This window comes from Silene latifolia, chromosome 5 (genome assembly GCF_048544455.1).
Source record: "Silene latifolia isolate original U9 population chromosome 5, ASM4854445v1, whole genome shotgun sequence".
NCBI lineage: Eukaryota > Viridiplantae > Streptophyta > Magnoliopsida > Caryophyllales > Caryophyllaceae > Silene > Silene latifolia.
In genome coordinates this window covers 15,177,103-15,201,780 of record NC_133530.1, presented here as the reverse complement: position 1 = coordinate 15,201,780, position 24,678 = coordinate 15,177,103, and the positions used below count along the sequence as shown (strand labels likewise).

General features: G+C 35.6%; 3 protein-coding genes and 1 long non-coding RNA gene across 5 annotated transcripts; 2 read left to right on the top strand and 2 right to left on the bottom strand.

Annotated features, from left to right (window-relative positions):
• Positions 1 to 540: 540 nt before the first annotated feature.
• Positions 541 to 918, top strand: LOC141654890 (uncharacterized). The gene has a single exon (XM_074462001.1). The coding sequence runs from the start codon at positions 541 to 543 to the stop codon at positions 916 to 918; it is 378 nt and encodes a 125-aa protein (XP_074318102.1).
• Positions 919 to 3,810: 2,892 nt separating this feature from the next.
• LOC141656821 (uncharacterized) lies at positions 3,811 to 7,763 on the bottom strand. Its single transcript, XR_012548573.1, has 4 exons — positions 7,459 to 7,763; positions 5,994 to 6,388; positions 5,141 to 5,277; positions 3,811 to 4,149 (listed from the first exon to the last, which is right to left on the bottom strand). It is a non-coding gene; the product is annotated as an uncharacterized LOC141656821 (long non-coding RNA).
• A 2,005-nt stretch (positions 7,764 to 9,768) lies between these two features.
• LOC141656826 (uncharacterized) lies at positions 9,769 to 16,267 on the top strand. 2 transcript variants are annotated; one of them, XM_074463881.1, is made up of 6 exons: positions 10,079 to 10,186; positions 10,322 to 10,366; positions 11,338 to 11,482; positions 14,327 to 14,522; positions 15,245 to 15,264; positions 15,812 to 16,267. In XM_074463881.1, the coding sequence occupies exons 3-6, from the start codon at positions 11,376 to 11,378 to the stop codon at positions 15,840 to 15,842; spliced, it is 354 nt and encodes a 117-aa protein (XP_074319982.1). In that variant the 5' UTR covers positions 10,079 to 10,186; positions 10,322 to 10,366; positions 11,338 to 11,375; the 3' UTR covers positions 15,843 to 16,267. The 2 variants fall into 2 exon arrangements, with proteins under 2 accessions (XP_074319981.1, XP_074319982.1); XM_074463880.1 differs by lacking the exon at positions 10,322 to 10,366 and having other exon boundaries at positions 9,769 to 10,186.
• A 411-nt stretch (positions 16,268 to 16,678) lies between these two features.
• On the bottom strand, positions 16,679 to 24,184 carry LOC141656825 (protein REDUCED WALL ACETYLATION 2). The gene is made up of 16 exons (XM_074463879.1): positions 23,913 to 24,184; positions 22,542 to 22,633; positions 21,430 to 21,567; positions 21,274 to 21,330; positions 21,091 to 21,163; positions 20,480 to 20,638; positions 19,775 to 19,924; positions 19,437 to 19,692; positions 19,234 to 19,355; positions 19,002 to 19,088; positions 18,835 to 18,923; positions 18,681 to 18,743; positions 18,473 to 18,529; positions 18,199 to 18,295; positions 17,961 to 18,119; positions 16,679 to 17,147 (listed from the first exon to the last, which is right to left on the bottom strand). The coding sequence occupies exons 1-16, from the start codon at positions 23,943 to 23,945 to the stop codon at positions 17,142 to 17,144; spliced, it is 1,638 nt and encodes a 545-aa protein (XP_074319980.1). The 5' UTR covers positions 23,946 to 24,184; the 3' UTR covers positions 16,679 to 17,141.
• Positions 24,185 to 24,678: the final 494 nt, after the last annotated feature.

The following is a 24,678-nucleotide window of genomic DNA, read 5'->3' as shown; positions in this document are numbered from 1 at the left end:
ACATGTAATGTTCTTCAAAGCATGCGTACTAATTGCTCTACTACTAGTCTACTACCCACCCCACTAAATAATATTGATAAACAATTCAATATTTTAAGGAAAAGTGGAGGTGATAGGTCCACCATATACATAAACAATTCTTTTGGGTATTAATTGTTTTGTTTTGTACGTAACATCTTATGAAGTTTGGCCATTTTTATTGTTCAAAATTTATCTTTCAAAATTTGTTCTGTAAGGTAATATGACAAGACATAAGTTTTATATGGGTCTATAATGAGTATAAATATTATACTTCAATATTATATACCATATATGTACAGTAACTCATACCGCTATAAAAGGGTTTGATCTGTATCTTTTTATCTTATTCATATAAGTTTTGTTATATCAAGATTTGAACTCTTGACTTTTTGTAAAGGTCGGGCGTCTCGGACCACTATGACTTGTCATTCCATGTGATTACTTTTGTAAAGTAAATTTCATATATCGTCTAATTAAGTTTATCACTATTAACTTATTGTTAAATATGTTAATCGAAAAATGGCACATATGACGAAACGAGACTTTGATATCCTTGATAATAATGGCACAAAATACCTTCAATGGAGGGTGGATGCTAGAGCAAATTTAAAAGCCAAAGGACTAGAGCATACAATTTTAGTAGATGGAAATTCTACTTCACAAGAACAAGCAAAAGCAATAGTGTTCTTAAGGCATCATCTCCATGAAAATTTAAAAATTGAATATCTGTTTGTGGAGGATCCCAAAGAGTTATGGGATAATCTCTGCCAAAGGTTTGAAAGCCTGGAGAGAATTATTGGGCCGAAAGCTCGATATGACCGGATGAATATACGATTCCAGGATTTCACTTCTGTTAGTGATTATGACTCGGCTATGCTTCGTATAACTTCACATTAAGGTTATGCGGACAAGCAACAATCGATGCACCATGATAGAGAAAACTCTATCAACTATGCATGCCGATAATGCGATCTTACAAGAATTATATCGTGAAAGGCATTATAATCGATATTGTGATCTAATTGCTATTTTAAGGATGGTCAAGCAAATATGAAAGTTATGTTTCACAATCATAACAAAAGGCCAGCAGGACTCATTTGCTCCTCCCGAAACATATGTTGTTAAATCTGGACAACCATGGCGAAATTTCAAAAAGGGAAATACCACCTTTCATAAGGGGAAAGGAAAATGGCGTCCGAACTTCAAACCCCTAAATCCCATATTTAAGGGGAAAAAGAAGTTTACGCCTAATAAAGGAAAGCCAAATCAAACCACCAAGTGTTTCAAATGTGGTATTCTTGGACACTTTGGGCAAAAGAGTGTCGAATCGCTAAACATTTGGTTGACCTTTATACTGACTTCCCAAAAGGGAAAAGGAAAGGAAGTTGAAACAAACTTCGTGAAAGAAACATCTCCGATTCTAAGTCTGGATTTGTCTGATTATCTTATCGATGATATAGATAATGGTTGCGGACCATCAACTTAAGTTTACTTTATGTGAAAAAAAAATATGTTAATAAATAATGACAGTTGTAAAATATTTCCCTTTACCATGTTTATTATGTAGTTGTAAAATATTTCCCTTTACCATGTTTATTATGTATCATAAATAAAACTGAATTTTCTTTCTCTGTTTAATTTATTCATAACTATTTAATTTATTCATATTTATTTATTTTGAAGATATGGAAATTCAACAAAGAAATGCGAACAATGCCGATTGACGATGCCACAACTCATAGCATTACGAGCAATAAAGCCTATTTTATTGAACTAATGCCCATTAGGGCTAATGTTACCACAATTGCTGGTGTTGTAACATTAATTGAAGGCTCAGGAAAGGCTTGTATAATGCTCCCAAAAGGGACACAAGTCATAATAAATGATGCACTGTATTCAAGTAAAACTCGTAGAAACCTATTAAGTTTCAAAGACTTACGGACAAATGGTTATCATATAGAAACCATTGAGTCAGATGATAAGGAGTATATGTATCTTACCAAAGTAGAGAATGATAAGAAATACATACTTGAAAAATGTCAAGATACTCTTCCTGGACTTTGTATTATACTTATATACGCCCATTTGAAATCAATTTGGTGTCTAAAGTGAAAACAGACAACCAAGAGCTTTATTCCTTATGGCATGACCGACTGGGTCACCCTGGAACAAGTATGATGATAAAAATTATCAAAAACTCAACTGGACATCCTTTAACTAAAGTTAAAGTTCCACAGTTTAAGGAACAATCTTGTACGGCTTGTTCACTTGGCAAATTGATTATCAGGCCTTCCAAAACTAAAGTCGGAATTGAATCTCCTATGTTTCTAGAGAGGATTCAAGGAGATATTTGTGGACCAATTAACCCACAATGTGGACCATTTCGATATTTTATGGTGCTAATTGATGCATCTACTCGATGGTGTCATGTTAGTTTATTATCCACAAGAAATGTTGCCTTTGCCAAATTGTTGGCACAAATCATTCGATTAAGGGCACAATTTCCGGACCATACAATCAAGAAAATAAGGCTTGATAATGCTGGAGAGTTCACATCTAAAATATTCAATGACTATTGTATGTCACTCGGAATAGATGTGGAACATTCAGTGGCTCATGTTCACACACAAAATGGGTTAGCAGAATCATTAATTAAAAGATTACAATGGATTGCTAGACCATTATTGATGAAATGTAAGCTTCCATCTTCTGCTTGGGGACATGCTATTTTACATGCAAAACTTGTTACGGCTTGACCTCTTGCTAATCATGTATTATCTCCGATGCAATTAGTCGTCGGAAAGGAACCTAGTATTGCACATCTAAAAACATTTGGATGTGCCGTTTATGTTCCTATTGCCCCGCCCAATCGTACCAAGATGGGCCCACAACGAAAAGTGGGAATTTATGTTGGATATGAATCTCCATCAATCATAAGATATCTCGAGCCAATGACAGGTGACTTGTTCACTGCAAGGTTTGATGATTGTCATTTTAATGAAATAAATTTCCCATGTTTAGGGGGAGATAAGATGATTCCATGTCAAAAGGACATTATATGGGATGCCAAAGCATTATCTTATCTAGACCCTAAGTCAAATATGTGTGAACAAGAAGTGTATAAAATTATACATCTTCAAAACATAGCAAACCAATTGCCAGATGCATTTACAGATATAAAACAAGTGACAAAGTCACATATACCTGCGTTAAATGCTCCGTCAAGAATTCAGATTCCCCAAAAACAATCGGGAAATCAATTGGTATGTGAACCTACTCGTAAGAAACGTGGTAGACCGATTGGATCAAAAGATCTTAAACCTAGAAAGTCCAAAAGAATGTCCACTACTGATGAAGAAATCATTACATGTTCTGAAGAAGAAAATGAAGTACAAAAGGTGGAAAATGCCACTAAAACCCTTATTGAAGGGGATAATCATGTACTTACTAAAGAACATGAAGGCATTGATAATCAAAAAATCACTACTACACATACCTTACTTTCTCGACGCTTTTTTAGGCTAATTTCAACGCTTAAAAGCGTCGGTATTTTATTTCTCGACGCTTTAGAAAGCGTGGTCTTTTGGGCCGTCAGGAATTTTTGACACTTTTTGGCGTCAGCCTTGCCGACGCCTTATTGCGTCAGGGACCATTTCAAATAGCGACGCTTTTCAGTGTCATTGGAAGCTTCTTGACACTTTTCCCATCCTTCTGATTTTTTCCGCTACTAATGCTTTCGTCACTATCAACGTCAAAATTTTACTAGTAGTACCAGGGGACCTCTACAAATATTGATAATATGGAATTCTCATATAATGAAAAAGGGAAATTCCCACATTTATCGAGTTTACAAATACAAAATTTACTACTGGCAAAAAAAACTTAGGGTACAAATACATAGCTCCTCATACGGAGTACATCATTCCTAAATGTCAAGAGAAGTATCAATAAACCAAGATATTCTGATTTCCTTTTATAAAGTTCAAATGTACACTTTGATTTGCTTGATTTGTTGATCATTCTGCTCATGCTGAAATACTCATCAATCATCAGGTAATGGTCTCATTTCGGAAATTCTCAGCGCTTTCACCTCATCCATCCAAATGACACCATGTTCAGAGTAAAAGGCTGAAGTACAGAAAAAAAACAATAACAACAGTAAGCATAACTAGGTAATACTAAATATCAATAAGAAAACCAATACTAAGTAACAACAATAATAATCATAATAGCAACAATTAGTTTGTACAATAATAATTCATGTAGCCAATTAGTTAGTACATTCCAAGCCCCAACTTATTCCTATTAATACATAGAAAAGCCCCTTCGGTTATGAATGATGTTTTCAATTCACAATTAAATGGAAGTGTGAACGAAATTCAGTAGAACTGAAATTAAAAAAGAACGTTAAAGTCACGTCCAACACAGTTACACAAGCAAACTATATACAACCTGCATTCTCAATCAACTGATACACCCACTATCTACAAAATTCATCTATCTTACTACTTCAAGAATCGGTTCACAACCTAAGCAGGTATCTACATCTCAAAAGCCGCTCATTCTCCGTAGCTTTCACATGACTTACCTAGATTACACAATATATCTTGAACCAACTGTCTAAGCATTTCACTTCGAGAATCGGTTGACTTAGTCTGAATTAGCTTAATTTTAATTAAAAAACATACTTTGATTCGACCTCGAAATAACTTAAGCCTGCTCAATTTAAAATAATCCATATGACTGATTTGGAGTAACATTAGGAAAGCAATATTACTAAGATTTAGGAAAAACATCATTTTCAATCTACTTTTTTTAAATCATATTGGCCGCTAATCACTTTGCCAATGAAAAAAGATGTAAACTGAGCAAATTATCCTTTGTTACTAAATCCACCTAGTTCACTGTACTCTTCATATTCTACCACTAATATAGAACAATTCACTGCTTTTATCCTCTTTAGAAATTGGTTGATTACTTCATTACTTGATGTGAGTGCGGACTAAATCATAGTCGTAACACAATTAAGTGGTTCAATAAGTTTTTAAGAATTTCATGGGGTTTTCACACTCCAAATAATTGGAAGTGAAATCAATCAACCAAAAAGAAAGATAATTACCTCCAAGAGTAGGTCCCATTAAGCTCCACAATCCATGCTGACTCCAGACTAAATTTTGGATTTTTTTTTTCTCACCTTGGATTATTGAGTGACGTCTATGGATACATCATCACATGGATTAGACACAACCGTATGTCCTGCAATAGACAGTAGATTAAGAATCGGGCGAATATATTATAGGGTTATTTAACAGCAATAGTCCCAATACAGGTAGTCATCTTATAATCATCTGAACTACGGTAACAGGTCGAAAGGAGGAGGGGCACCTTAAAAGCAACAGAGAAATTAACTATTGGGCACAATCTCATCCCATATCATATGCCTCAATTACATATTGTTGAACACATATTATGATGGTCAGTTGGGTTTCGCCGATAGAAGTTCTACATGATAAATAAATAACTACAGAATATACTACGAACTTATGAGCAATGAGTTTTTCCACGCAAGGCTTATTGTCATCTGCCTCAATCTCATCTTGGCAGCTAATAAAATTGTTTTATAACCCCACCAGAGGCCTCCCTAGCAATAATAAACTAACTGTCACTGAGCTAGGTGAAACACCTCATCCCCCAATCTAGTTAATCGGCATTACAGATTAGACGGTGAAGTTGTAAACTCTCACATAGCCATCGGGAACGTTAGATATAATATTTATAAGATTGGGAAGAGAAAGAGGAAAAACATTAAACAAAAGCAAACCATAGCTCTAGACTCACAAGAGTGCTCATCTTACAATTGAGCGCAATGGTAAGCAACATCTAACCGAGTGGCGGACTTAGGACTATAAGCCGGACTATAAAAAAGACTGAAAATTAAGGGATGTGAATTGCCAGTGTAGCAGAATAAATACCTGATCTCAGCAAGTTGTTTCTCACCACGAACAACATTCATCGAGAAAGCTATGATCTATAACCTGAACTTTACACTGATCTCCGCCATCCTCAACCACAATTGTAACAATAAATGGAAAAGGTAAACGAAAACTAAAATAAATAGATAAAAAAACTGTACTGAAAGGTGAATTAGACTTTTACTGACATAGAATGTCTTCACCACAAATGTGACAACAGCAGCAACCCGAAACCGTAACACCACTTGTGTTCTCCTTTTCATGGCGGTGTCGAAATTGAAGAAAGCCCAATTGCACCCCTACCTCACGACTTCCCTTGCGTTACATTGCCACCAGCTAGCACTCCGCAACGCATTGCCGATATAAGTAAACATTAGGGATCACTACTAAGTCTCCTGACAAGACCAAGTTATGTTAGTCGTACCTAAGAACCAACACTAAACACAGCAACAAGCACCTGTACAAAAAAGCACTCTATTTGCTTGTACACTTCCCTATAAAAAAACTAACAGAAACCTTTTTAAATTAAGCATTGAGATGACCACCAGAAACCTACTTCATTTGCTTGTACACTGATGTCCGCCATCTTCAATTAAGATTCAAACAATAAACAAACTGAATCTACTTTGCAGCATCATATATCATAAGATTCAAATTGAAAATAGTCTAAAAAAGAAGAAAAGTGATAAAGCTAAAGTTTCATTGACGAAGTTTGCAGCGGATATAAATCCCTAAAATTTCAAAAAACTAACATTTAACAATCACCCATCAACTGGTTGCCTCAATCTTCGGACCAAACAAGTGGTGTACAACATGAATAAATGAATGTGAAAGGAGGAAGGACCTTCATCGCAAGGAAAGTACTTCTACCTAGCTAACACGGTAACCCATTTCATCGCTGGACAAACACCTTCAGAAAATATTGAACAAAAGAACAAATATGAAACAGATAACCCTATATATTACTCCTATGATATCACGAATACACAACGACTTGCGACGATGAAACAACTATAGAAATCAATAAATTAAACACAAGCGTTTTTCGGTTTAGATTAATGAACTTTTTAGCTGATGGCGATTTACGTAGTGCTAGAAACCATTTTAATAATTTGTAAACTCTTCTATTCCATTACTCGTCATTTTAATGACTTCGTCTAAATCATTTGTTTTTTATTCATCGTCAGCGGAATTTCAATCAAAGGTAAACAAATGATCGAGACGGAGGAGAAATCGGTCTCAATCTCACTAACCGTAATACTAACACAAACTACAAACAACAGCATGAATTTCTGAAGCCTACTACCCATTAATCTTATAACCAAAAAAAATCATTCAATTTAAAAAACGATCTAATTAAAATAGATCTGAATTCAAGCATGAACAACGAACAACATAAAATGAACAAAACAGAATTAAAAAAACGTGATAAATTCAACGAAAGTGTGTTGAAAGAAGGAATTACCCCCATGATAAAATTGAGATAATGTGTATGAAACTGCGGTTGCTGAGGTTGCGGAGACCTCCGTTGTCCGTTCAACGATAGGTGTGAGGCACAGCGATTAAAACCTTCAATCAGATGTCAAGGCGATTAACGAGAGGCGCGATTGATGAGTGCGATGAGCAATTGAGAGAGACGATGAACAGTGCGGTGAATGAATTAGGTTTTGAATAGTTAATTAATTAGGATGGAAATGGAAGGGCAGTTTGATTTTTTGGGGGGGAAGCGCGAGAAATGAATATTTTTAGGTTATCAAATAAAACTAGAGCGAGGGAGACGAGTTCTAGCGGTTTTTTAAGTAAAAATCAATTATTATATTATTAAATTGGGTATGGGGTGAAAAAATGGGTCGACGCCTATAAAAGCGTCGATCAAAAAGCGTCGGGAATGGAAGGGGATTGTAGTAGTGAATATCAATGAATTATGCATATACAGGAAAACAGTGGGATAGAAAAATAACAAAAATTGATGATATTTTTGCCCATTATATCGCTGTTGAAGTTGTCATTGATAACGATGATATTGAGCCAAAATCTGTTGAAGAATGTCGACAAAGAGATGATTGGCCAAAATGGAAAGCGCGATGATGGCGAAATTAAAATCATTTGAAAAACGAGAAGTTTTTGGACTCAGAACCAAACACCTAAAGGTGTAAAACCATTTGGTACAAATGGGTTTTTATCCGTAAACGCAATGAAAATAACGAAATTGTATGCGATCTGAAAGCCGGACTTGTTGCACAAGGTTTTTCACAAATACCGGGAGTAGATTATGATGAAACATATTCTCCGGTTGTTGATGCAACAACCTTAAGGTTCTTAACAAGTTTAGGCGTATGCGAATCATTGCAAATGCGTTTAATGGATGTAGTTCTTTGCATATTTATACGGAACACTTGACACTGAAATATATATGCGAGTTCCGGATGGGATAAAGTTACCATTTTCCCATAACTCAAACCCACAAGAAATATACAGTGTAAAATTGAAAAAATCCTTATATGGACTGAAACAATCGGGCGAATGTGGTATAATCGCCTTAAGGAATATCTTCTTAAGGAAGGATATGTCAATGATCCAATCACCCATGTGTTTTTATAAAACGTTAAAAAAGGTTTTGCAATTATTGCGATATATGTTGATGATTTAAATATCATTGGAACAAACGATGAACTTGATATTACTTGCAAAATATCCGATGAAAGAATTTGAGATGAAAGACTTAGGGAAAACTAAGTTTTGTATTGGTCTTCAAATTGAACATTTGAAAAATGGGATTCTTGTTCATCAAACAACATATACTAAGAGAGTCTTACACAGATTCAATATGGGTAAATCATATCCTGCGAAGTCACCAATGTTAGTTTGCAATCTTGATCTGAAAAAGGATATATTCCGTCCACGAGAAGAAAATGAGGAAGTTCTCGGACCTCATGTACCGTATCTTAGTGCAATTGGTGCACTAATGTATCTGGCAAATAATACAAGACCAGATATTGCTTTTCAGTTAATCTTCTAGCAAGACATAGCGCAACACCAACAAGAAGGCATTGGAATGGTATTAAGTACCTCCTACGTTACCTTCAGGGAACCCAAGATCTTGGGCTATTTTACCAAGGAAGAAAAAATGCAACTCTTGTTGGTTATGCCGATGCGGGATATTTATCGAGATCCACACAAAGCAAAGTCTCAAAATGGGTATCTGTTCACCTATGGCGGTACACCGATATCATGGAAATCAACCAAACAAACTTTGACCGCTACATCATCAAATCATGTTTGAACTAATTGCTCTTTATGAGGTCGCTCGTGAATGTGTATGGTTAAGATCAATGATACATCATATTCAGAAGGAATGTGGATTAAAAACAATAACTGATCAACCTACTATTATATACGAAGATAATGCGGCCTGCATTCATCAAATGAAAGAGGGTTTCATCAAAGGAGACAGAACCAAGCATATTGCACCAAAATTTTTCTTTACTCATGAACTTCAAAAGGAAGGTGTGGTTGATATTCAACAAATTTCATCAAAACACAACTTGGCAGATCTTTTCACAAAGTCACTCCCATCAACAACATTTCAAGAATTAGTAAAGAATATTGGAATGTGCCACCTTCGAGACAAATGCTGAACTGAGGGGGAGTTTCATACGTACTGCACTCTTTTTCCCTTCATTAGGTTTTATCCCACTGGGTTTTCCTAACAAGGTTTTTAATGAGGTAGTCTATGAAAGCGTATAAAACACACAATCCTATACATGAAAGGTGAACATTCAAGGGGGAGTGTTATAATTACTTCCAGAAGTAAGGTGAAAGTTCACCTCTCCACTTCACCATGAACAGTAAGATAATGCTAAGTAATTGTGTATGAACAGTAGCACTTTTAAATTATACGGCAATGGTGGATTACTTATGAGAGTTGCATACTTATCTTCTTAAGCAGCTCCTTTTACTCTGTATAAATAGGTTGTCATATTTCAATAAGAAGTAGAGACAACACCATTACAAACTCTGAAATTATCTGAGCTAAAACACCAATTATTACAATATATAGTAATTTGTTAGAGATACAAGGACTCATATGTTTTTGTTTGGATCCGTTTCGCACTTTCAACTTTTCAAGGTCTCAAATACAAATTAGAATTTGGATCCAAAGTGAGAGGAACCGGAAATCACTGCAATCCCAGGTATCTCCTCTTCTAGTCTTCTTCATCTCAACACTCGATCCCCTTTTCCCCCATTGTTCATCCAAAACCCTACATTTATCCCTTAATTCTTTAGTTTTAGTAATCGAAACTAACTTAATTCTCTTTCCGTCCCAGTCATTTGTTTACCTTTGATCAAATTACGCATCTGAAGTTTGTAAGGTGTTATTTTTTTTCTCCTTTTGTTTAATTGGTGCTGGATTTTATCTGGGATATGTGTGATTTGTATTGGGTTTTTGTTGTTTGCTTGATTTGCAATGATTTGAAGTATATAATCTAGTTTAGGGTTTGATTTTCTCATGATCATTTACATCGACTATTTATTATGATGTTTAATTAATTGAATGATGTTCTTGTGCACTATGTCTTCATTGTTATTGATTATACTCCCTCCGTCTCGATCATTTGTTTATTTTTTTGTTCTTTGTGAGGTGTATTTTATTCAAAGGTAAACAAATGATTGAGAAGAAGGGAGTAGTTGCAAAGAACCAATCTTTGTTGGTGATCATTGACAATCTGTGTTCTTATAATAATTCATCAAATAAATTTACCTGAGAATCACAATTTAGTATGTTCATGCTGTAATTGGAGTAGCCTCTTGTTAATCCGGTTTTATAACGTCTACACTTTTAATGAACTACGAGAAGGTGCACTCGTTTCGGTTTGGATAAGGGTCAATCGAAAAGGATCTTCTGTAATTGCTTAAACATACTAAATTGTGTTTTTATATAATACTTGATCAAAATCGTGTTTTTTTTGTTATATTAAATGCAAAGAACAATTTGTTTTATGGATATTTACATTCATGAAATAGATTTGACATGAGAATCACAAGTAAACTGATTAGGATAGCCTCGTGATAATTCGCTTTTGAAACCCTCTACACTTTCATGTATATTATAAGATGGTCCATTTGTTTTTGCTTTGCTAAGACTTAAGAGTCAATTGAAAATAATCTTGTATTACTGTTATATGGTTGGGATGGGAGATTTTTTGAGGAATTGAGGTACTGGATTGATGATAATGGAGCCTCTTTGATGCGAGAACTCATGTCACACAAGTTTCTTTTCTTGTTAATGTTATGTACCTTTTTTTTGGTGATGTAATTTCTGTCTGTACAACTTTGTTTGTAGCTCAAAGTCTTACAGTAGTTGATTGGCGTAAGAAAAAAATGGCTGTACACGGTGATTCTTCTGGGAAATCTAAAGATGCAATGAATGATCTCACAATCCTCAATGCTGAGAATATGATGAGTAACATGAAAATCATAAATTACAGGTATGTTATCACAAACGATGCATTTTTGTTTTAGGTATCAGCCAATGTGTAAGTTTACAATCTCATTGGTGATACTTGTGATTGAGCAAACCACAGGATTACACGATGCTCATTCTTGTAGCGTTCACGGTTTTGAAAAACCAGTGATCTCTAGATAATTTCTTTTGGTATTATGGGATGTAAATGGCTTGGAGTAGCTCAATTTACCTGTATATGTGAACTTTCATAATAAGCCTTCTGCCGGTTATTCAACCTTCATTCGTTGAAATTCCGAATTTCCGATTGTCAGTAGATATGGCGTCTTATTGGATATTGCCCTAATGATTGCTACTATGGAGAGGGGTGGGGGGATATAGTATTCGAGTGTTCCTCAGATTTTTCAAACATAGTAACTTGTAAGTAGCATTGGGTACGTAATGTTGTGTTTTTCTTTATTAATTTGACATATTATTTGTTAATTATAGTTGAGAATATTGAAACTTTATTGCAAAATTAGCAGGATATATTATGTAGACATACTTTCTTGTAAAAAGATACATGATCAAATAAAAAACAGTTGGTAAATAAAGCACATGGCATTCTATTTTTGACAAAGTTTGAGTGACATTTTAACATGCATCTCGACGTTTACCAGCCATGATCTTTTTCTTAACCTGGTTGTGACAACTTTTATGATAATAATTGAGGAATCGGAAAAATTAAAACTAAGAATGTAAAGATAGCTGATTTGTCAACTCATGATAGTTATCTATGCCAGTTGATCTTCTATTTGCATCTAGGACCTTAACCCTGTATCTTGACCTATGACACCAATCTTATCTATTTTGATGGTTGCTACAACAATTCTTTTGGTACCATAACATCAATTTGTGGTATTTTATGTGCAATGTGCCTATGTGATGATGTCTCCTCAAAGGCGCTGTTTGGTAAACGGCATATTGACCAATTTTCAGCATATTCAAGGGTTTTAGCATGTTTGACCAATCAATATGCTAATTTTAGTGTTTGGTAAACAGCATATTGAAACAACATATTTGGGGTCAATATGCTGTTTTACAATATGCTGCTTACCCCAGCATATTGGTTAGCATATTGTAAAATAGGAAAATTTTCTCCATTTTATAAAGAAATCTAACAATCTACTAATCGTAATCTGCCAATTACCAAACACCCAAATTAATTCTGCTAATTATAATATGTTAGTCAAACCTTCTGATACAATCTGCCATTTATAATCTGCTTTTGCAATCTGCTTATGCTGAAATTAATCCGCTGTTTATCAAACAGGGTCAAAGCCTTCATTGTTTCATATTTTCGTCCTTTATACCCTTCTGGTTATACCTCCAGAGCCGGCCCCTCATAGGTTGTTAAAAGTACTGATACTACCCTCCTGTTTTCTCTCCCTCCTTTATACCATTAAATAAATATCGACCGTTAGATAAAGGACTTCAACTTTCTGCTGCGATATTTTCTAATACATGGAGGGTTTCAAAAAGTAGCCCATATTTGTCCGATAACACCGATATTTGACTGACACGGCTCATAATTTACAAATTCTTGGCTGGTACTAGGCTAATAAAGCTGATAGTAGACTGATATGGCTATATGAGCAATATAAAACAAGCAGCGATAAACATGACACCAGATACGCCACCACATTATAGTATGGAACCAGGATTCGCCACCATTACTGCAATAGCGACCGACACCGCAACTTAACACCATGCTTGATACCCTTCTGGTCATACCTCCAGAGTCAGGCCCCTTATAGGTTATTAATTGTACTGATGTCAACCCACCAATTTTTGTAAAGAAAATATTCTCACCGGCAAGTCTCTTAGCTAGCTGGACATGACAGTTATACAGTTATACTCATCTCAATGGTTTAGGCCTTTCAAGGTTAGAACTGCTTATAACTTGACCTGGGCTCTGAGTAGACGATGGGAGGACGGATTTGGGTCTGCTATTTTTTGATGTAGAGATCAATGTCTAATATTTTCAGCTTTCTTTCATATTAGTGCCCATGGCAGAAACAGCCCATTCTTGGATGGGAAATTCCGATACTTTACTGTATAGTCATCCGTCATAGATTAGGACCACGTAATTGAGGTTAGGGTCCTAGATTCGACCTGGTATATCGAGTTTTTAAGGGGGATGAGTCACTTTTGGTGCAAGGGTAGTTGTGAAAAAAAAATAAAAAAAAATAATGGCACCATGTGTTCATGTTTGACCATCAAATCACTGAACTCTGTCTCAAACACAGGTGTTCAGCAAGGTGGAAAAAGAGTGTGTCCCTAGCTAACATTCTTATCATTGGTGATCTTGTTACCCCTTTTAAAAATCTGAGCTTCTGAATATCGTCAAGGTGCTTACGTCTGTTAGTTGCATGTTGATTTGATTTTGGATCTTTTTTTTTTTTTTTTTTTTTTTTTTTTTTTTTTTTGATAATAATGATTCTGGATTTTTCTAGAATTTCTATCTTGAAGCCAAATCCTTCGGAGCTGAAGAATCTTTATTTGCAACTATGTTCTTTATATTCAATGCAATATAAAATAGGATTTACAGTTATGTTCTATATATTCTATGCCAATAAAATAGTTGCTATTGCCTTCAAATTGGCCGCAAGCCCAGGACTGTTAAAATTTTGTGGGTTAACTGGATTTATAATGATTCTTTTTAGTGGCTTATAGGCTATAGCTAGCTGCATTAGAAGGGGAGAATTAGACCATGATGTTAGGAAAAGCTTCTTAACTGATGTGGAGTTCTCGTTTGTAACTTTGTATGTCGAATTTTCTTATTATCTGGGTTTTTAATGTTGACACATTTTCCTGTTTCATTCTGCAGTCGAACATTTATGTCAATCATTGCTGGAGTCATGGCAGGAATTCTAGGGTTTAATGGAGTTATTGGGTTCGTTTTTTATATAGTAGTGATGGCTGTTACATCACTGGGACTCACAGCTAAGGCCAACTTTTCAGTTCATTCATACTTCGACGCCTGGAACAGAGTCTTACTTGATGGCTTTTTCGGTGGACTTATGGTAAAGCTCTCTTTCTTGAGTACTAACTTCATCCAAGTTTTTTGTTTCCATTTAACTTTGTTGGTTAACCGGTCAATTTTGACCATCAAAGTCTCCAAATAAATGTATAGACATTGTAAAAATATGTGCTGTTATCTTTATTAAGGTACTCCCTCCGTCCCGGTCAATTGTTGTTCTTTGGTTTTGGGCTTTTGGCACAAAGACCAAGGAAAGAGAAAGGGGCCAATTACAAAATGACAAGAGGAACAAATTGAGTGTGAATGATCAAATTGCCCATGAAATTCATTCTTAAAATAGAAAGGACAACAATTTACTTAGACACCCCAATATGGCAAAGGACAACAAATGACCGGGACAGAGGCTAGTCAAATGGACCTTGTTTATGTTACTCCTACTTGATTGTAAATGTCGGACACAACAAGGTGTGGGACTGTCGGTTACCGCCTACCGGTAGTTTGTGCGAAGTTTTTTTTTTTTGGGTCTAAAATAAACTGTCCAAGTGTCATGTCGTGTCGGAGTGTCCGGATCTCAGACACACGACATGCAACCGAACTGAAAGTGTTGGAGTAACATAGACTTTGAATATCCCTTTTCGTGTTTCCATCTCGTGTTTTCAGTAAGATTGCTTCTCTTTTATGCCAAGATATGGTGTTTCTAGTTTTAGCTTTGTTGTTTTGTTTAATTGTTATTTTTATTAATGAGCTCTTTTTCATCTTATGCAGTCATTTGTGCTGTTCTGGACGTATCCTTTACATTTTTTTATGGTTTTGCTTCGCCTTGGTTGAGACATTCATTCCCTCATTCTTTTTTTTTTTTTTTTTTTTTTTTTGCATAGCTAGCAACTTAGCATTATCTTCATATAGAGCGAAAAATTTGCTCTTTTCCTTGCTCTGCGTCCTATTATGCCACTCTTTTCGAAACACCTCTGTTTCTACGAGTGTTGCATGGTTTTGTGCTCAATTCGGTTTGAGGATTAGGTTAAAGGCTTTAGAAGGCTACCGAGTTCATATAAAAAGAACTATGTCAACCTGGTTCATGAGCCAGTTATATTCCAAACTGAACACTGAACCATGTAACCCGTGGTTTATGCTAACTTTTTAAGGATATTTAAGCTAAGTCCAACAACGGCTATCTTTCTAAGTATACCTAAAGAAATTAATAGGAACATCGACTTGAGTAGGGAGTTAATTTTTATCAATAAACATGAATAGGTACTTCCATCATTTTATATAGAAGTTGTGTGTTATCATAATAATGACTACGTTGGGTATTTCCTTGACGATAGCTAGATTTGCATATGATATGGTGCATATCTTCTAAGCCAAAGAGGGATACATTCAGGAAGAGACTTCAATGGCGGCTTTTTTGTCGCATCTTTTGTGACTGCCGGTTTGCAATACATTGGCGGAAGGTGGTGCTTTTGTTGGGGTTACCCTTCGCTATGGCTTCTCAATTGATTATCTGTAGTTCAACTTTTGACTTTTTTTTTTTTGGTGATATCAATCTTTCAAGATAATTTACCTCTGCTGTAGAAGGTGGTTATTTGTCAAGTAGCCTTTTTTTCTGATGTAAGTTTATCATACTTCCCTGTAATATGGGTGTTCAAGCAGGTAGCAGAACATGTTTATTGTATCACATTGATTTATCACAACATAGATTACTGAGTTAACACACTTTTTCATGTCGATGAACAGGTTGAATTGTGAATAATGACTCCTTTAATGTTGACAATTTATCTTTTTTAATTCGTTTCTATTTTCGTAGAATTAGCTACCATTTCGTTGCTAGTCGCTTTTTCTTAGTGTACCATTTATAAACATTTGCGTCCATTTTATAACTTATAAAAATACATTTAGATGGTTCTCACTCTCACATTTTTGCAAGAATTGAAAGGTAGGAGTTGAAATAGAAAGTAATTCTTCTTCATTTTTATTGCACTGTTATAACAGAAGTTTTTAAGACTTCCCAGTTTTTTTTTCTTATTGCAATTCGAACACTTCACTGAAAATTTGTACAACATTCTTGTAAAACACGTGGGTGAAATATAACATCTTGAAAGTGAAAAACTTAGTTCCCTGGTAAAAGCATGGTAAAATAATACTTGCTTAAATGGAAAGGAAGCTGGTGAAAGTAGGATCGCAAATCCTCTGTCCCAATTTATAGTATAACTCAACATTACTTTCATTATTTCGAGGATGATGGTGTCATAAGGTACGATAGTAGGACACGATATAAGACCCCAATGTGGGACATAGGCAGCCATAGGATGTTAACTGATTACAGTAGGCCTTACAAGTTGCGACTTGAAACCATTACCTTCACCTAGAAACAAAGTGGATCATATACAATAATCGGTTACATTTGGATCCCAGAATTATATTCATCGAATCGCCTTCAACATAACAACTCCTGGAAACATAAGCGTATCTGCTATTTATCAGCTTTGCCCTTCAAAGGTTTTGAATAGAGTGCAATTGCGTAAGGAAGCCGTGTAATATTTGGCTAGAGTCCTCTTCCTGACCTTTTCTCACAAGGAATACACATCATTATGCGCAGTATATCAGTAACATTTTGACACCTCCCTCGGCTTTTGCAGTCTTACACTGTATATCTTCGAACTTACATCTGTTGACATAAAAATGTTGACATAACATTATTCAATTACTCGTGATAACAAAATGATTAGATTCCCCTACGGCTTACCTAATAAGATGCAACACTAATAAGTAATAAATTCCCTGGGAACAACCTTACGAAGAGACTATTTCATTAAGACTCGGAAAGGAAGGTTACCTTCTTTGTGCTAAAAATACAATTAGACTATTTCATTAAGATCCGTAAAGGAAATTGTATACAAGTAGGAACGTAGTTTATTACTCCCTCTATCCCATTTACATTGTCCTCATTTCCTTTTAGTTCATCTTGAAATAACTGTCCTTTTTCTATAACTAGTAATATAAAAAAAAAAAGTTATCCTCTCATACAATCCACGTCCCCTAGTTAAGTACTCCGTAACATATTCGTTTCACACCCCGCTGATACTCCATGTAGGGAAGGAATCCTAAAGATCATGTGGCGTCTTTACAAATGAATTCTAAATCAAGGGGAAATAATGAGTTATTAAATCTTAAATATGACCCTAGTCAAAATGGCAAAATATAAATGGGGTGGAGGGAACAAGTCATTTTGCTTTATTCCAACATACTCCAAATTCAAAGATTATTAAATCTTTGGTTCCACTTAAAATGGAAATAAAAGCGAGACAGGGAATGTCCAATATGACAAACCTGTGAAATAAACTATAGCAGTCTTAACTATTTGAACCACACTTTTAGCATTGACTGAGCAGACGGTTTATGTTCATGTTGTCTCACAAATCCCCATAGTCTGTAAACTAGTACTCCGTATAATTGAAGATACCTATAGAGTTACGCTTACCATTACTTGAGGCACTCTCAGTAGCATGAAGGATAGTGTGTATAGAATAGAAAAGACAGCCAAAGCTGCAACTATGTTGTATGCCAGCCTTTTGTCGTCTTTGCTTGGAACAAACGCGATTTTTAACGTGTTAGTTAATTCAAATAGCCTGTATGACACCTGCAACAAATAACATGAATTGAAGATAGGGTTTATAGAGGGAGTAGATCAAGTTATATCTTTTTAATAATTTGCTTACAGCAACATAAATGGCAGTAGAGAGCATGAAGTTCAGCATGGGGTAGTTTGGGATATATGAGAGCAACAGCTTAGGTTGTCCATCAGGCACCGCGGATCTGAAAATATGAAGGACTTTCAGCATTGCATTAATTAGTGTACGAATTTACATGTATCTTAGCATGTCACGAATCTATTTTCTTAATGCTCTTAAAGTTTGAAGAGAGGGGAGAGAGGGCGCGTAATTTAACAAAGCCTACAGAAATAAATGTACCACAGGTCATAGGCTAGCATACCTTAGCCATATGTGAAACTGTGAGATATACGTCTCCAGTGTGATCTTTCCCAACCATCTGACAAGCCAAGATACGAACGCAGTCAGGAAAAATGAAGACATCATCCACAATGTATTCTAAACTTAACCATGAAACTAAAGTTCTCATAACTCGTGATCCCCTGTCTTCTCTAAACATTCTTTCAAAGAGAGTTTTAAAAGCCACTTACGCAAAAAGAGTGAGTGAGTAATTACGGAACTGCTGGGTAACATTCCTCAAGCATATGTAGACACTGGTGAGCATAAGTATAAAGAGAATTAGATTTTCAGAAAGGTTATCTGCACCTTATATGTTGAAATATACAAAGCAGAAGCAATGCTTACGTAATAGGGATCCATGAGGTGTAAGGATGATACTTGTTGTATGTTACTTTGTCCAGCTTGTATACATACTCCAACCACAGATACCCCACCTAAATTAAGAAACGGTATCAAGTTTGTTGAATAGACTTGCATTGTTGAGTAGCGTTGAGCATGAAAGAAAATATTACCAACAAAGAGCTGGTTACAATAGCTGCTTTAATAGTTATCTTCCTCTTGACTTCCGCTTCTTCCAGTTTCTCCATCCAACGCTCAACCTAAAATATGACAACTCAGAATGATAGTCATGGGTCGCAACAGACCAGATGTTTAGCTTCACTTTCAACTTTAGAATACACAATAGTATCCATAACAGTTCAGTGGAGGTATATAGACAAAAGGTAGACTGATAACTGAACTTACAGTGGGATGATAGTAAGCATAGACCATTCCAACTATCCAAATGTAACGATCCAGGCCTGAGCGGAAATGCCATTCATACAAGGCAGGGCGGGGTGATTTAGAAGGGTCAGGATCAGCATAGCCTTCAGGTTCAAACAACAGATTAGATCTAGAAATACCACATCAGAAGCAAACTGACAGTGAAAAAATAAAGAGAGACATACTAAGAAAGAAGGCGAATGGGCTCCAAACCAGATCAAATACCCCAGGTATTTCCCAAATAAATATAACTGTTAAGAAACAGGCTCCCATTTTCACAGCCATAATCCATCCAATCTCATTATACTTGTGCATGATCCCAAGTGCACCATAAACCATAAGAGTGAAAAGCGTATGCATAGGGCATATGTAATACAACATGTAACTGTTGTTTAGGACAATGCAGGCAAAAATCACAAAAAAATTGAGCCGCCACATCATCTGCCCATGAACAAAGTAGTCAAGAGTAAGACTCCGTTGCAGAATTTTTTAAACTTGGAAATACTATTAAAAAAACTCACACCTGAGCAAACCTTGCAAGGCTGAAATCCTTGCGAACGTAATAATAGGAGAAGTTCCCAAAACCAGTCATCCATACATACGCAGCAATGAAGATACGAATAGCATTGTACACCTCAGTTGCGGCAAAGTAGTGGTACATCAGAAACAACACCTACCATAATAGAAAAAAAAAGACTGAATTGAGGGGGGAAATAGAATCCAATGGAGTAACAAGTAAAAACCAATTTCCTACGTCATTCTCAATGAAAGAATAATCGACCGATTTTTTTGCCGAAAATCTGTTTTGGAGGGGATTCAGGGATCTCGGCCATACACATGACCAGCAAGGTTAGAGGGGGAGAGATTCAAATAGCAATGAACATAGGGAAAAAGGTCGGATAAATAACTCCCCAGAACTCTACATCAGTGTAATTTATTTAACTGACGCTTGAATTTTAGACAAGAGCAAGTTTCAGACAAGTGATCTAATAACCCTCAGAACTCTAAATCGGCATTAGCTATAGAGCTAATTCTAGTTATCCACCCAAAAATATTATGGAGTATGTCATTTCTGTGTTCCACCTTCAAGACGGAGCAATATTATTGAGTAGCAAGATGGGCATACACATTAATTTTGTGTAACTCCCATCAGATAGCAGGAAGGATAGTGTATGAAATTGTCAAGAAAACAAATTTACGACGAAAAAGCTCCTTGAGAAAAACAAACCTGCATCCAACCTTTCCATTCCTCAGTTTGGTGCCTATTCAGATAAAGTATTGATCTTCCTGACAATGGTGATTTATCCTGGTGTATTGTGAATGATGTAACGGCTGAGACAATGATAAGTAGAAAGTACAGGAACAAGAAGAGATCTCGATCGTAACTCTGCAACAGAAAAAAAGGGGTCAACTAAAAGATAAGAAGCTGCTTTGAACTTTGAAAAAAAAAAGTGACTACAAAAGGGTATATCTGGGCAGACAATAATGAAGAAGTTAACGGAAGACATCTAAAACGAATTCGCACCAAGCGGTGCAGTAAATAATTATGCAACAAAATTCGTAAACACTCACAGTGATCTCCCATTATTTACACTGCTGATTGCTCACTAAAAAAATGCCTAACCAGTCACAAGGAGCTCCTATTTACATTTCCCACTAATTTATGATGTAAAACAAATGACAAGTATGCACCACTGCAATAGGCACACTAGCAGATACAAAGTACTATGTTTAAAGGAGCACATACAGAAAGAGTACGTAGTCAGACACTCATCCTTTGTTTAATGACTTTTCTCCCTTATACATCAGATACAGTGTTGAACCTTGAAAATAGAGTACCTTCTTAGATCCGCCAAAAAAATTTGTGCGATCACATAAGTAGAAGTAAGCCAGGAGAAGACCGAATTCAGACCTATAAATATCTCAAACAAAAAAAGAGAAAACCTTGTTCAGAATAATACTTGGTAGAATTCTATGATAAAAGGTACTCCGTATTAATTCATGGAAAAAAAATCTACTTACATGGCTCTCAGTGTTAAACGATTATCAAGTAAGAATGTCTCATCCATAAGAATAAACCTAAACAGACAATCAAACAATGAATCATTCAGAGAATTCTACAGTACTCCATAATACTTTTCATTAACCAGACCGATCTGAAAACAATTTTTTATATACCTTAAGATAGGCGATGTATGAGACTCATTTCGAGCACTCAGAGAGACTGGCTGCAACTCTTGGCTTTCTAACAACACAGCTGTTTCATTTTCTTTGATTGCATCATCTTTTACCTCTACCAAACTGATCTCTGAACGCCTACACAGATAAAAAAATAAAACAATTCATCTCATACATAATGTCGATATAAGATCCAAACATCATAGAGATATAAACCCTTTCCTGCAGTATATACTATGTTCTATGTAACAGCAGTACAGCACCATGGCTTTTAGAATATAACTAGCATCCGCATCAGTAAGTTACCCCATATTATGTACGCTCAGGATAGGTTGCAGACAATAATAATTGTCGTGGCGTATACAATTATACATCTCACAAAAGACAACGTTTTGGTAGATGAAGTGACACATTCATTTGGGCGATCTGGCTAGTTTAACGAATTTTGGTTTCAGTTTCAACCATTGTGTTATAGTTTCTAATGTGATAACACAATAAAGAATCACCATTTTCACAATAAATAACAGAAATGGAGAGTAAAACATCCCACAGCCTCCCGAGAAATAAAGAATACTCCGTATATGCTGATTTGTCACTAGTTCTTCAATTAATTAAATACTAATGAGTCTAGCTAACAGGATTTCTATTGTTAAGCTGCTTAAGAGTCGGGATTGAGAACCAAAAGTTCAGGGACGCGATTTTACTAAGCATGCAACATAATTGTTACAGTTAAGAGTTGGATTGCATTATAAATATATGACCAAAAATTACAAGAACATGCCTTTACTTGCCATGGTACGTTATTCTGTTTTCAAAAGTTTCAAAAGAACACTCGTACGTCATAATCATCCAAAGAATATTGTCTATTTCATACTCATCAGAAATTTACACCACACACAATCCCACAACATTAGTCAGGGTTAAGGCACCGGCACGGTTCAAATATAACCTGACCACAAACTTTTATCATTATGCATCTAAACATCACTATTCCAAAAATCAGCAAGTCATGGCGATATCATCAGATTTAGCTAAAATCTCAACTTTTTATTTCTACAAAAGTATTTCAACTACTCGATACACAAAATAACATGCCATGGATCAAGACTCACGGTTTTGAAGCAGCAGAGTCTCTTCTGTATTCCAAAAATTCAGAGTAAAGCCAAGCCACCAAAATTGGAATGAGAGCAAGGAGAAATGACACCTGCATTGCATAACATATTAACACAACCATAAATTATAGTAGAAACAAACAAATAAAACAATCAGAGAGATCATTCACCTTTTTAATAAATCAAGAAGTCATCAAGAAACTACCTCTTTGCCCATTGAATCAAAACATCAGTTCTAATGTGATAAACTCTCTACTAACAGGACCTCTCTCTTATCTAACTTTTAGTAATGTGTTACTCACTCACTCACTCAATAACGTTCATGAAAATGAAATTGGATTCAAGCGAAGCTTACTCGGTAAAGTATTATTAATAAGCGTCTACAACGTCCAGAAAACTCTTGTTAAATTTTTACCACCATTCAAAGTGTCTACGGGGAGCTAATATCATACATGGAATCATTGTAGATTAATCCTATAAGCGAAAAAGACGATTCAAGTTCCTGAAACAGTCTACTTAAAGTCTTTCCAAACAACAAAATTACAATGTTACTAACTTCTTCCATTACTAAATGCTACGGAATCAACTTAGCAACTAGTAGAACATAAACGAGACTCTCAAGATCAGGTATGCTTAAAGTCGCTGAATAGTGAATCCTAGGTGAAACTCAATCTATAACATGCTCTTAAATCAACTCAATCAAATATACGCCAATTACTCAAACAGCGCAGTTACATAGCAACAAGTAGCAAAATTGATCGAACAATTGTATGATCACAACAATCAACAAAGTTCACAATATGACATTCCAAAAACAAGCATAACATTAGTAAAAAAAATACATGATGTACGCCAATTAATCAAACAGCGAGCACCAACACCAAAACAAGTAGTAAAATTGTTCGATCAATTGTATGATCACAACTATCAAAGATATTCACAAAACAAGCTTAAAATGAGTTACAAATTACATAATGTACGCCAATTAATCAAACAACGAGCACAGAAATCGAAACAAGTAGCAAAATTGAACGAACAATTATACGATGACAACGATCAACAAAATTCACAATATGACATTCCAAAAACAAGCTGAAAATCAGTTACAAATCACATTACCGACATCGAAACAAGTAGCAAAATTGATCGAACAATCGTACGATCACAACGATCAACGAAATTCACAATATGACATTCGAATACAAGCTCAAAATTAGTTAAAAATTACATAATCTCCGCCAATAAATCAAACAACGAGCACCGACATCGAAACCGGTAATAAAATTGATCGAACAATTATACAATTACAATCGATAAACGACATTCTAAAACAAAAGGCCTAAAATTAGTTGAAATTACATAAAACGTTACCTGACTAGGAGAAGTAGGAGAAAATGCCGCCATTGTTGATGAAGTTAGAAATCGGTAGTGTAAGATGTGGAGTGAAGTGAGAAGATTGTAGGAATTGTGGTGAGAGAAAACGGAGGAGAGAGAAAAACCCTAAAAATCGGAAAAAGAGTGTCGGTAAGTGTAGATTTGGCAGTGGCAGGGAAGACGTGCATGCCAGTGAGTCAGTGGCATGAGAGTGGGAGAGAAATAGAGATGGAATTAACAGCCAGATGTGATCTACAACTCTACAAGACGAGTAGATTTTCCGAGTTGGCGGGGGCTAATAGGGACGGTCGTTTTTTTTTTTTTTTTTTTTTTTTTTTTTTTTTTTTTTTTTTTTGCTCAACTTTTCTTACAATCTCATTTTTCGCTAGTCGATGAGCCACGTAATCAGGTTTTAGGAATAAAACTAAAACTAATACAATGAAAGAAAGGTAAACTAGCTTCAATATCAAGTAGGATTCCTTGTGTCAAATGATGTCCGTTCTCCACTCCCGTGATCTCAGCAAGAAGATCGTAGGCAATCGAAAAACACATCCAAATGAAAAATCCCATTAGCGCTAGCCCATCTTAATGCTTCTGGATACCCTTTGCCTCGGCTGTAGCGCGATTCAGACCAAAAACTCCTGCGCCTTCAAAGATGATAGAACCGTCATGGTCGTACGCCACCCAGCCAGCAGCAGACACTAATGACGTATGCCATCCAACATCCACTTTGACCCTAATAGTATTACACCCTCTGCCCGTG